The sequence below is a fragment of the Gopherus flavomarginatus genome, chromosome 9, assembly GCF_025201925.1.
Source record: "Gopherus flavomarginatus isolate rGopFla2 chromosome 9, rGopFla2.mat.asm, whole genome shotgun sequence".
NCBI lineage: Eukaryota > Metazoa > Chordata > Testudines > Testudinidae > Gopherus > Gopherus flavomarginatus.
This window is the reverse complement of record NC_066625.1, coordinates 47,618,815-47,632,338: the sequence shown is the minus strand read 5'-3', so window position 1 is coordinate 47,632,338 and position 13,524 is coordinate 47,618,815. Positions and strand designations below refer to the sequence as shown.

The 13,524-nt window shown below is 52.9% G+C and overlaps 1 protein-coding gene across 6 annotated transcripts in view; it reads left to right on the top strand.

Annotated features, from left to right (window-relative positions):
• CD276 (CD276 molecule) overlaps positions 1–13,524 on the top strand; it is an 80,777-nt gene that overhangs the window by 48,874 nt on the left and 18,379 nt on the right. For 4 of the 6 annotated variants that reach the window (XM_050968418.1, XM_050968415.1, XM_050968416.1 and 1 more), the window contains 2 exons: positions 1,069–1,365; positions 12,058–12,198. In XM_050968418.1, coding sequence (XP_050824375.1) covers positions 1,069–1,365; positions 12,058–12,198 — 438 coding nt within the window. Of the gene's footprint in view, positions 1–1,068; positions 1,366–6,309; positions 7,315–8,046; positions 8,163–12,057; positions 12,199–13,524 lie in introns of those variants that run through there. The other 2 variants (XR_007776352.1, XM_050968419.1) reach the window with 2 other exon arrangements.

Genomic DNA, 13,524 nt, shown 5'->3' with positions numbered 1-13,524 from the left:
CTCTCTCCCCCTCCATCCCTTTCTCTGTTTTCCTCCGAAGTTCCTGTCTCTTTCCCCTCTTGCCTGACCCCAGACCCAGCCGTGGGTGGGGTCTGAGAGGGTTCAGGGTCCTGAGTTGGATTTTGTGATATATTCTCTCTCTCTCTCTCTCTCTCTCTCTCTCTCTCTCTCTCTCTCTCTCTCAATAAGGGCTGAGCTTGAACCCCAAATTCAACCTCCCCAGCTCTGGGAAGGGTTAGACGTGGGGCTCCCAGCCACCCCCAACTTTCGCAATTTGGGCCCATCTCTACCCTCCCTCCCACTGTAGTCTTCTGCCCCGGGGATCCCCTCTCAGATGCTGTGGGGATGGGAATGATTTAAATTACCTGGCTAGCCTGTGTGCCGTCCCTCCCCTGGGGAATGCCAGCTGCTAGCCCCAGGAATCCATTGTGGGGCTCAGCTGAACAACTGCATTAAAATCCTGCAGCTGGCCCAGTGAAGTTAGCCCTCATGGTTCCCCCCAGCGTGGAGCATGCGAAGGGATGGCCCCAGCCTACCAGTCCCCTTTGGCTGGCCCTAGCCTCTGATGTGTCCACGGAAACCTCCCTATGGGGAGGGGAAAGGGGGTATGTTCTCAGCCCCCAGGTCCCATTACAGTGAAGAGGTGTCACGTATATTGGGTGGAGGGTTAGATGCCATGAGCCCGACTGAAGTCCAGCGAGAGGGCGCAGAGGGGCTGTACTTTGTGAGGTGTTTCTGCACAGCTCAGCGTTTTGCCTGGTGGGCTGTTAAGCTATCTGGGGCATCTGCAGCTCCCTCCCCCATCTCCAGCTCCCTAGGTCATCTTCTCCATGGCCTCCCAGCAGAGAGCATTGAGGGAAAGTTGTCCCAGTATGCCCTTTGCTGTATTTCTGAGGTGCAGGGAAGGGGTGGGGTGGGAATGGTGGCCTGGGTCCCAGGGTGTGATGACTGTGGGGTGAGAAGGCCATGGGGGAGGAAGGGGAAGTGACCTTGCGTTATTCATCAGCGCTCCCCTCTGGCCAGCTGGCTAACTTCCATTGCCTCATACCGGCTCTCCTTTCTTTTCAGCTTTATATTCCAAGCCCAACTTGAACCTGGAGCCCAGCAAGAACCTGAAGCCAGGGGACCTGGTGATGGTGACCTGCCACACCTTCCGTGGCTACCCTGCAGCTACAGTGCTCTGGCAGGATGGCCAGGGAAATAACATCACGGAGAACGTCACCACCTCCCAGGTGGCCAATGAGGAAGGGCTCTTTGATGTGCAGAGCATCCTCCGTGTGGTGCTGGAGCCCAACAGCACCTATTCCTGCCTGGTGCGGAACCCTGTGCTGCAGCAGGAAACTCACGCCTCCGTTACCATCACTGGTGAGCCAGGCAGGGTGTTATGTCAGAGATGGGCCTACTGTCCAAAGGCCCTGGGCATCTAGAACTTGGATCCTCAGGCTGGAGCTTTGGCTTCCCAGATAAAACCTAGAGAAGGGTGAAGGTGGTCCTGGAAAATGAGGACTGAGCAAAATCTTCTCCCTAGACTCCAGCCCAGTCTGTTAAGGGGCCCAGAGCTTGCCTAGGCAGCAGTCTCCCTGCCTTTCCTTTGGCCTCTGCCTGGCCTCCATGCCGTACTGCAGGAATCTGGCCCTCACTGGCTGATGCGAGTCTCTCTGATGTGCCACACTGCAGGGGGATCTTGGGCCGAGTCAAGAGGAGTGCATGGCAAATCATTCCACCAGCTGGATGCCTTTGTCCATAGAGGGGCAGGCTCTGGGCTGTGGGAGATGCCCCACTTGGAAGGTGCAGCCTGGGAGGAACAGGGAGGCAAAGGTGGCTTCACATCACCTGCACTCTGGGCTGCTACAGGGACAGAAGCAACCTGCACCGTAACCTGGAGCAGCCCAAAGGTTGGTCTTATGGCAGCCTCCCCTGCACTGCTCAGCAGCCCCAAATCTCTGTGTTCCTACCCGTGCCTACCCGTATGCCTACCCGTGGCATACCACAAGCACTGGGGACTGAGGAGCGGGGCAGTGTGGGGCTGCTTATGCTGGGAGTTCTCCCTTTCCCCTATACGCTGCTAGAGCAGCATATGGGACCAGAATCTGGCTCCTAGTCTCCACTCTGTCTGCAGCCTTGCCAGCTGCTTGTATGACAGACCTCCAAAGGACCCCTGGGAGGGAGGGGATGTGATGTGCATGGTTTGGTAGGTGGCGCTCTTCTCTCTGAGTCAGCATGGAGCTAGTGCCCCGCATGACACCAGGGGGTGCTATGCTGTCAGCAACGCAGTCCCAGCTGAAATGGAAATAGAGGTCCTGACTGCTTGAGATTATTAAAGATCCTTTTAGTGAAGCCCCAGCATCTTGCATAGACCTCAACTCAGGCAGTTACATTCCACCAACCTAAATCTCCTTGGTATGTTTCAATAGGGTGAGGTGTTTTTCACATTTTTTCTTACACTGTTGTGCAGCTGTGAGCTGTTAAGACGTTGGTGTTCCACCCTAGAGGTGGCTGCAGTGATCCCTGTGTGTTCCCCACAGAGCACACTGGGAGCCTTGGGGCTGTAAAATTACTGTTAAGTTCTGCTAACATCCTAATAAGTAACTTCCTTAAGCAAATCTCTGCTATTTCTGGGCCACAAATATACTTGTAGTTACAGTAATCCTTCCAACCAGGAGCCTACCGTTTTTCAGTGTAACTCATGTCCTGGTGAAGTTCCTGGGTAGTTCCGTTCAGCTAATGTGCTGACAGTTTGATTTCCACAGGCTGTCAGTGGCACCACTGCATTGTTGATGGCTGATTGTTCAGTGCTGTTCCCTCCACTTGATGACAGAGTGAGGAGGAGGAGGGAGCTGTGAAAACAGATCATAAATATAAACAGGCCCTGTTTGTTAAACACTGTTTATTGTACAGGAGGTTCTGTGCTGTAAGAGCATCGTTCAACTTAGCCACTTCCCTCTGACAGTATCGAGCCAGCAGAGCATGACAAATAAGAATTGTCACAGCTGGGGCTGCCAAGGGAGCACAGTCAGGGCTCGCTCAAGGAGACTGTCAGCTGATAATGCCAAAGTTGCAGACTAGTTCCCTATACAGGCCACCACTTGCAATGCCTGTACCCTGGACAAGTTGTCTGCAGTAGGGATCACACCTGGGATGTGGATGCTGGGTCTTAAAGCATGACCTTCTACTACTTCAGCCAAATACCAGCTGTCAGCCTAGGCTGCAGCAGGTGTAACCTCTGTATGAGCCTAGCCCCAGCTAGAGGGGATAAGAGTGCCATGGTGAGTGGGCGAGCGGGTTACACATGGGCCACCCCCTCCACCTAGCTGGGTGAGACTGACTGGCTGCAAGACAGCCCATGGCAGAGCAGTTCTTCGTACTGCACCATGGTGGGTACAGGCCCAGGGCACATGGAGCATGGATCATGACTGTGATGTTGTGAGCCTGAGGGACCTAAGGAGAGTGGCCACCATCCACAGCCCTTAGCCGAAGGAAGCCTGGCAAAGGAGATCAGCAGTGCTGGGAGGGTTAGAGCCATCTGGGGCACGCGGGGTTCCTTGGTTGGCAGAGCTGTAACAGCCGCACCTTCCCTCAGACCATGGGGTGGCACTAACCTTCCCCAGGAACAAGGGACCCCATCTGAAGGGGAGATAGGCAACAGTCCAACCAGATTCTCTGCTCCACCCAGGTCTCTCTTGCCCAGCCAGTGGTTGTGCTGTGGCTCAGCCCTTTACCGCCCTGAGATTCGATCGGCGCCTCTTAGCCCTTTCGCTGAAATTCACCTAGCCCTACAGTCCTGCTGTCACCGCTTCCAGTCCCCTTTCCCCTTCAGAACACACAGTCCACCCATCTGGCTGCTGCTGGGAGACACGACTCCTGAAAAAACTGGGGGTTGGGAGTGCAATTTGTGTGGTGTACATCAGCCTAGAGCAATGCATCAGGCTGCTTTGGGGTGCAGATGGTGCTGGCTGCCCTGCTGTCCCCACTGTCCCTGAAGAGTGAGCAGGGCTCAACCCTGGCTCTGGGAATGCGGAGGGGAACGTTCATGTGGCTTTGCTCTTCCACTCTCCTCGTGTTTTCTTGGAGGAACCTTGCTCCTCTTCTCCTGGACATCAGTCACATTCCCCTGCTCTGTGTATGTGGTCAGCTCCCCTCCTCCTCTCATTAGTGCCTAGATTGTCAGACTCTGGGGGGATCAGGGATGTTCATGCTTCATTTTAAAGAGGAAAGCAAGGAGAACGGAGTGAATTTGGTCTGGGAATAGCCAGGCATCCTGGGTGGCTACTCGTCCTGGGTCATTTTCTGCCCTTTGTGTTCCTGCTCCATGATTGAACTACCCCATCTTCTCCATTGGTAAAAGGGGTGCTTGAAATCTCTGCACAGTGCTGGCCCCAGGCAGAGCCGCTCCCATTGTATGTGATGGACCCAAGTGGGTCCCAGGCTCTGTTTTCTGGAAGTTGAGCTGGCAGGAGAAATTCGACTTCTCAGTAAAATACTTTATGGGCCTCTCTTGGTGGTGCAGGTGGCTAGCTTGCAGCTGGATTATAAAGGGCTTCCAGTTGTCCTTGCTAGCTCTGCTTTTATAGCTGCCTTGGAGATCTTTATAACCTTGTACACTTACTGGTAACATTAATTTAGTGCTTAATTATCCTTGGAACAGCACTTGCTGGGATGTGAAGGAGGGTCCCTGGTGGAGGATAAAGCTTTTGGCTGGATTCACGGTGCTCTTTCCAGCAAGCTGAGCACTGCTGTGCAGATGCTGGCTGGAGGACCAGGATTTCTTCTGTACAGACACGGCTAGTGCTAGCCACCGCCACTAGAGGAATAGATGTGGTGGGCTCAGGTGGCACCAAGGAACTGCATTCCCTGGGCCCCAGACCTCTGCTGAATGTCCCAGGGGAATGCGTGGAGAGGGCAGTGACACATGAGCACTAGACAACACTCCTTGCAGAGCGCTAATGGAATCTTGTCCAGCTGTGGTAAGCTGTGATTTCGGTGTAGTTACACGGGTTCGGTGTGGGAGTGATGCAGCGCTGACTCAGATCCAGCATATGCCCTCTGCTGGAGAAGGGTGGACATGTACTGAAGAGCACTGGCTGAGACGGTCCTTCTGCTTACTGAGTCCATAAGTCCCAAGCTGGAGTGCTGTTGCCTCCTCTCAGCACCAAACATACGTCTGTGGTGTCTGGCTTCACTCTGGTATCTGAGTGCGGGTGGCCACATATCATTCCAATAGCCTGTGTCGAAGTGGGACTGTTCTTAATGTTTCCTCTGAATACTGTGTGAGTGCCTCAGTTTCTGGCCAGCACACTGTCTCCTGGCAACTAATGGCCCGGGCCCTTCCTCCCTGCAAGGGGATGCTAAAGGTGTGGGAGAGCAAAGAGGTCAGGTGACTTCCTGGCCCGGGAAAGAAACTCAGCAGAGAAGGAGGAGCTGGAGGGGGTTTCAGTTCGGCGCTGGCTGGGGACAGGAAGTGAGAGCGGACAGGGTTGTCTGGCTCACTGGGCCCCAGAATGGATCCGGCTGAGGGGTCCCATTCTCTGTACCTACAAGCTGTTTTAGACCATGTTCCTGTCATCTAATAAACCTCTGTTTTACTGGCTGGCTAAGAGTCACAGTTGACTGCGAAGTGGGAGTGCGTGCAGGACCCTCTGGCTTCCCCAGGACCCCACCTGGGCGGACTCGCTGTGAGAAGTGCACAGAGGGGCATATGCTGAATGCTGCAAGGTTCTGACCCAGGAAAGGTGAAGCCATGTGAGCTTCTTGCCCTGAAGACAGTCTGATCTCAGGGAGAGGAGGCTCCCCAAAGTCCTGACTGGCTTTGTGGGGAGCAGTTCCAGAGCATCGCCCAGGGACTCCATGACATAGCCCCAGCCCGCCTCTTCTTGGCTTGGGTGACAGAGGCTGCTGGGCGAAGGTCTCAGAATCCTGACCTGTGAAGAGAAAGAGGCAGGATACAGACCACTTGTCCTCCCCAGGGTCCTGCTCTATAGACTGGCCAAAGTGGATAAGCTTATTGCAGGGAGCACCAGGTGGCGCTTTTATAGTCTGCCTTAGGAAGACATGCTGTGTTGTAGCTAGATTTTGGTGAGGCGAGATTCTGGGGAGAACCAGTGTCTTGTGAAAAGGGAGTTGCGTGAGCATCAGGAGAGATTTTTGTGTGCCTTGAACTCTGAGAGTTTATTCCCAAGGTAGCATGGCCCTCTGGGAACCAAGCATTGCTGCTGAGCTGAGATTCTGAGGGGCTGATGTACAGGTAAATAAAAAAATTAGACTTGGAATTTACTCTGATTTCACATCACTGATTTCTCCTCTCCTGAGAAGCTGATCTGCAAGATCCTGAACTCCTGCCTCCTACCACTCAGCCGAGGGCAATGCTGGGCTCAGAATGGAATATTTATAAGAAGAAAGGGCACCACTGGCTGTGAAGAACATGTATCTTTCCAGACTTTCAGGACTTTCTCTTAGAGCACTAAAGGAGTGTGAGTGGATAGGACTATAACTGCCCCAGTTTTGCAATTTCCTATATGAGCTTGAACATGGCTGTTTATACCCCAGTAAGATTCGCAAATTCATTTCTCTTGAGCAAGGCCAAACTTCTAAAGCAGCTTGTCAGCCAACCATTGCAGAGCTAGAAGGAGCCCCAAGGCTTGTCTCCTTTGAACCGAACTTCCCAGATGAAAGTTCTCCTGCAATAAGACAGGCCATGGCAAATCTCTGGGTTCATGAAGTTGTGGGTGGCACTCTAATGGGGAGCAAGCTTCTATCTGCACTATGCAGAGACATCCCATTGATGCTGCTGTCTGGCCTGCCTGCTTCTAGAGTTCCACCCTCAGACTGCTCAGCCTATACCCTGGATTCTCTCTCCGCAGACCCTGGACAACAGAATTCAGTGCCTGGAGAGAGAGCTCGGTTGGTGCATTCTCAGTAGAGCACATAGCAGTGGGCTGTGTAACTGACTCTGTTGAATCCATTGCAGTTCATCATGTGCAGCCCACTTGAAGTTTCCCTTGGAAGTCTTAGTGCTTTCCTTCCACCTCCATGTGTTTGTCAAGTGGGCAAAATATGTCGTTTACTCCCCCACGTCCTGTACCCAATGCCCAAGTCCAGGATTCTCTTCTCCTTCAGCAGGCTCCAGGGCAGGACTCTGGGAATCAGAACTGTCCAGCATTTTCTGTAGCTGGCTGGCAGCCCTTGCTCTGTGTCTCATGCATTTTGATGTGTGTCCTGTCATGCTGCTCTGGCATTGTATCCAACTTTTCTTTCTCCTCCCTCCCAGCAGAGCGAGCTTGCACCACAGAACTAATTGCTGGGCAAATTAGCATGTAAATATAAACAACTCATTTGATCCAGTTTTGTTTCTTGGGTGAGAGTGGTGTATGTGTGTGTAGGGGAGGCAGGTGTTGGGTTTGCTTCAGGTTCTTAGTGGCAGCAGCAGGAGCAGCCGGCTTTGCTGCTGGGAGGGATAGCTCAGTGGTTTGAGCATTGGCTTGCTAAACCGAGGGTTGTGAGTTCAATCCTTGAGGGTTCCATTTGGGGAACTGGGGTAAAAATCTGGGGATTGGTCCTGCTTTGAGCAGGAGGTTGGACTAGATGACCTTCTGAGGTCCCTTCCAACCCTGATATTCTATGTTCATGTGTCATATATACTCCTTTCTCCAGCAGCGGCCAGTGCCAGATACATGCAGGCTGTTATAATTGACCTGCTTGTCTCCTTTGAACCGAACTTCCCAGATGAAAGTTCTCCTGCAATAAGACAGGACATGGCAAATCTCTGGGTTCATGAAGTTGTGGGTGGCACTCTAATGGGGAGCAAGCTTCTATCTGCACTATGCAGAGACATCCCATTGATGCTGCTGTCCGGCCTGCCTGCTTCTAGATTTCCACCCTCAGACTGCTCAGCCTGTACCCTGGATTCTTGACCCTGCAGAGCCATGGGAAGAAATCCCTTCCTGATCCCTGCTGGCTGTTTCCCTGAGGATTGAGGGGCCTTGTTGTTTTTAATCCCAGCTCGTGTAACCACAGGTGCTCCCGTATTCTCATTCCTCAAACAAAATCCAGATCTCTTGTGATCAAAGCTACTCCCGATGATCAAGAAATTCGAAGACAAAATGGATGAAGAAAAGAATCTGCCTATTTATTTACTACTTGGCTACCTCTGAAGGATTGGCACCCAGGTCTGCATCTTCCTTTATTTAAAACAAACCCAGTGAGCTGTTTATTATTCAGGAGTAGCCCGAACACTTCCACTTTGTGTAACAGCCCCACATCATGGGCTGCCAGCAGGCTTTGGGACCTTTGGCACTAAAAGCACAGGCCTCTGATCAGGGCCAGTGCAAGGATGTTTTGTGCCCTAGGTGAAACTTTCACCTTGTGCCTTCCCACCCTGCCCCCTCCCACGGCAGCTCCCCCCCCGCCCTGAGGCACACCCTCCACCCGAGCTCACCCTTGCTCCATACACGAGCACCCCAAGCATGCCGTGAAGCAGCTCACCCCTGTCCCGCCTCTTCCCCAAGCATGGCGTGGCTGTTTCACTTCTCCCGCCTACCAGGCTTGTGGTGCCAATCAGCTTAGGTGCCGCAAGCCTGAGAGGCGGGAGAAGTGAAGCAGCCATGGCATGTTTGGGCAGGAGGCGGGGCAGGGGTGAGCTGGGGCAGGGAGTTCCCCCTTACTTGCTGCAGGCAGCCCTCCCTGTGCTCCCCGGCCCCAGCTCCCTCTGCCTAAATGCCAGCGGCGACTGGGAGGCTGAAGATCCAGCCGTCACAGTCGCTGCCGAAGAAAATGGCGCCCCCCCCCAAATCCTAGTGCGGTCGCCTAAATGGTTGCACTGGCCCTGCCTCTGATACCTGAGCTAAAAAAAAAACTTCATTAGTTGGCACTAGCAGGCACCTTTTTATCTTCTGTTTGGACCAGCTGCTAGAGGGAGCAGTCCGCTTAGCCAGCATATTACACTGGCTGTAGAATTGCTGCACTATATGCTGTACCATAACAGAAGTTGTAGCTCAATTCCTCCCTCCCCCCCTGTAGATCTCGGTACCTGACCCATGAGTATGCCCCAGGTTAGTTTCCATGGCCAGACACCACCCTCAGCCCATGGGTGGCCCACTGAGGTGCATGTCAGGACATGTGAGTACCTCTGAACCTGTGGTGGGAATGTGCTGTGCATTCTTCTAGCACTGCTGGAGTTAGATTGCAGGGAAAGGATGAAGCAGCACCTGAGTCTACTCTCTGGACTCCTAACACGAGACAGATCGGCGTCTGATTTGAATGTATTAGTATAATTATTTAAAGGTTAATGAAGTGTTTTATGGAGCAACTCAACTGGCTGCTTTTCTGCTGCATCCAGAACTATGGTGGAAGGTGGCAGTTAGAACATCCAAGGATCCAAATGGCCTGAGTACACCACACAGTTGTACAGGTGCTGTTGAGATGACTTTGAGGCTGCAGCTGGACTAGTTTGACAAGTAGTCACCTGATCTACCACTAGCTAATCTAACTCTAAAGCCCCATCACCATGGGCACAAGGCCTAGGCACCCTGTAATATTACCTAGCTCTCACAAAGCCCTTTTCACCTGTAGGTCTTGAGGGAGGTGAGAATTGGCTCCATTTTATAGATGAGGAAACTGAGGTACAGAGCGGAGACGCCTAAATTCAGGCAGCAGACCAGTGGAAGAACTGGGACTAGAACCCAACTCCCCTGAGTCCTAGTCGATACTCTATCCACTAGGCCATGCTGCCTTACTTAAAGCCCACTTCAGCCATATGGGATGGAGTAAGGAAATCAGCAACTGCAAGAAGCATCTTTGCAGATAATGGCTGATGGTGAGGCACTTGTAGCATATTCTAAATAACAGGACCAATCCTCACACTATCTTCCCCAGCAAACTTCACCAGAACATGCAGCATATCCCGTAGGATGCTCTGCAGTCTCTCTTGCTCTGCTATGCTGAGAGCTAGAGTGTGTTTATCTAAACACTATTTAACAAACCCTGAAGAGAGAGAGTTAAACATATTAACCCAGTAGCATGAACTGTGGTTAAAGTACTGTCATAGCAAACAACTTTCCTCTATCTAATTTATACAGCCCTCGTCCAGACTAACCCGCGGCATCGGCGGGTTAAAATCGATTGCTCGGGGATCGATATATCGCGTCTAGTCTGGACGCGGTGTATCGATCCCCGAGCGCGCTTACATCGATTCCGGAACTCCATCAATCCGAACGGAGTTCCGGAATCGACGCGGAGAGCCGCGGACATCGATGCCGCCCCGTCCAGACTGGTGAGTACCTCGATTTTAGAAATTCGACTTCAGCTACGTTATTCTCGTAGCTGAAGTTGCGTATCTAAAATCGATTTTAATTCCTAGTCTGGACGTGGCCTCAGACACACATCTGCCACTGCCTTCTCATCTTCACTCACTCTTAGGATAATTTAGGTCTTGGCTGTACCAGGAGCCATTCCCCCTCCTTGTTGTTAGCGGCTTGGACCAATGCTGCTGTGGAGACTTTAGCTGCAAGCATAGGCAGGACGAATCCCTGGTCAGCACCAACAGCTGAGCCTGGCTTTGATCTCAGTTCTACATGCTTTGGTTTTTACAGTACTTGCAATTAAGCCATTTTCAGTACTGGTTCAGGCTACACCCACTGCTCAGGTAAATGGGGTTGAGCTAAGCTGGCAGGATGGGGACTCTGGTAGTTGGCAGCCCCCATTACCATGTCATTGGAACACCTCACAATCTTTAGCATCCCTGGGAGGCAGGGCAAGGTTGTTCTCATTGTATAGATGGGGAAACTGAGACACAGAGAGGGAGTGACTTGCTCAGGGTCACACAGGAAGATGATGAGAGAGCAGCAACTTGAACCCAGATCTCCATATCTCCCTAACCACTGGGCCATCCTATCTCTCACATAGAGAACCCACTTGCCCTGCAACTAACTGGGGGAGGCTCCATTCACCAGGGCTGCTGAGCCAATGCTTTTCAACATTATTAAACCCACACAGATTTTCCTTTTGAGCTGAAGTTTATGGTTATAAGCAAATTATTTGTGATTATGCAAATTAGGCAATTTGCATAAAACATTGCACAGAGGCTGCACAAAGCGGTGACGGAGAGAACTTAGAAACCAGGTGGTTTTGAATGGTTCTTTGAGAACAGCAGTTCACGCACTTTTTTTTTTTTATTGCTACACGTATCTGGGAGTGACTCATTCTCTCCGTTGGCTTGGTTCAAGATCTCTCAGCTGAACGAGTCAGCTGCAGGCCTGGCAGCCATCCCCATTCTATGTAATGTGTGCACCCGTGACCCCACGGTGGGAGAGTTTTTCTCACCAGTCATTGTGTTTGACTGAGGTAGTCTGAAATGCAGGTAGCTGGCGGAGGAGTCAGCCTACCCTACCCAACCTAACCCCCCGCCCTCCCCTGAACTGACTGCCTTTTTCCTTAGTGCTCTGGGCATCAGCTAGCCTCGCCCCCTCGTGGCAGAGCAGGATAGGGATGGGTGATAAAATCAGACTCCCCCATCTTTACCCCAAAGCCCCCCTTGCTCTATTTCTGTGGTGTTCGTAGCTGGGCTGGCTTCCTGGACGCAGGAGGTGCTGCAAGGCCACCCGTTCTGGTGAGATTTCCCACTCTGCTCTGCACACCCATGAACTTGGAGACGAACTCTGACCTAGGGCTGTGCCATCCCTACTGAGCCACCTCCACCTTTTTGTGGTCTGCCTATCACCGCAGCAAGGGGGACTGTGATAGCTCCTGAGCTCCGGGGGGCACTGAGATCCCCCTGAGCGCTGGCATCGACTCAGTACATGCCTAACTCCAAGCATGTGATTTGTCCTGTTGAAGCCAGTGGCAGTGCTCCCAGGCTTGCAGTTCAGTGTGTGCTCCAGTACCTTGCTAACAGGCAAGGCACAGGACAAAGAGCCCCTCAGGGTTCCTGTCCCACCAAACACCCTTCCCATAGGAGGGGAACCTGGAGCCAGGGTGTAGCTTCTGGCAGCCCCCTGGGACGTACTCCCCCCTCTCTCTGTGGCAGCAGCACTGATCATGGTGGCATTTCTGTTTTTCTCTCTGAAGGGCAGCACCTCAGCTTCCCTGCCGTGGCTCTCTGGGTGACTGTGGGACTCGCTATCTGCATCTTGGGACTGCTGGGCGCCCTGGCTTACGTGTGCCGGAAGAAAATTCACCAGAGCTGCAAAGAAGAGGAAGAGAATGCAGGTAAGGAGCCGAAAGCCTGGCTCTCCCTCTCATGTGGATGGGGGTGGGCGGGTGGAGGGGTGTGAATTCTCAGTCTGTCTGCTCCAAGCCCAGAGGGCCTGATTCAGGGTCGCACTTATGCATGGGCTTGAGTCCCTCTGAACTCAATGGGCTCAGCGACTCCTCCGCTGGGAAGAGGTGGACAGTTTCCACTCCCTTTGCTCCAGCGTGCGTGAAGCACTTTGGGATCCTTTGGGGAGGAAGATGCTGGGCACCTGGCAGATCTGATGCCCATCTCCCTAGCTGTGACTTCCCTGCTGAGGGTAGTGTAGATGTTGCTGGCCTGGGAGGAGCCAGTTATTTCAGATGTTATTGATTGGGTGGAGAAAACCTCCTGAACTATGGCTTTGCCACCACTGGCATGCACCTCCAAGGATGAACTCAGCTTCAGGGAGTTCACCCTGCTGGGGGCAGCTGTAGGAAGCTGTAGGCGGTGATAAAGTGCCTGGGGGAAACTTTACCACTCAAAGGCCTTTTACCTGTGTCAGTGTAGGGTGAAAGGCTCTGCTGAATGGTGAGAAGCTCTGTATGCTTGAGAGGATTGAGGGGTGTTTGTGTCTTGGAGCAGAGCTGCGGGGGGCTTTGCTAAGTGAGAGGCGGTAGAAGCAAAATTCTCCCACTCTGCTTGATGGATGGTCGTAAACAGCCAGCTCCACTATCCCTAGACCTGTGACATGGCCAATGGAGAGGTACCAACAGCCACGTGTGCATGTGTGTGCGTGTTTCACTGCTGCTCGATCTCAGCAAGTCTCTGTCCAGGAACGTACCCCAAGGGCTCTCACTGCCCTCTGGGCTGGCAGGAGGTTTGCAGTCAGCTTTTGGCAGGAGCCTCAGTTAAAGTGAACTTAGTGAACTTAACTGTGAGCAAAGTGGGGGGTAGGGAGAGCCTGTTTTGTGCAGGCTGCTCAGACTCACACAGTGCACCTCCTGTCTGAGCCCTGGAACCCCACCCTCTCTGCCCTGGCCTGGCAGGGTGAAAGGCTCTGCTGAATGGTGAGAAGCCCTATATGCTTGAGAGGATTGAGGGGCGTTTGTGTTCCAGTCCTGGGACCAGCGTGTCAGGGCCCTGGCCCCTCTGCTGTGCCAGCCCACTGAGCTGCGGCTGAAGGTTGGCGTGAGCTGGCGGAGCTGGGTGTGAGAAGGTTGCCATTGCACTGGCCTGCCTTGTACCTGACTCTATGGAGCGCTAATAGCCGATTGAGCTCCTGTGTGCCACCAGCACCCCCTAACACATTTGAAATAGCCTATGGCATGTGCTCTGCTTTCCTTACACCCTACAGGAGGGGC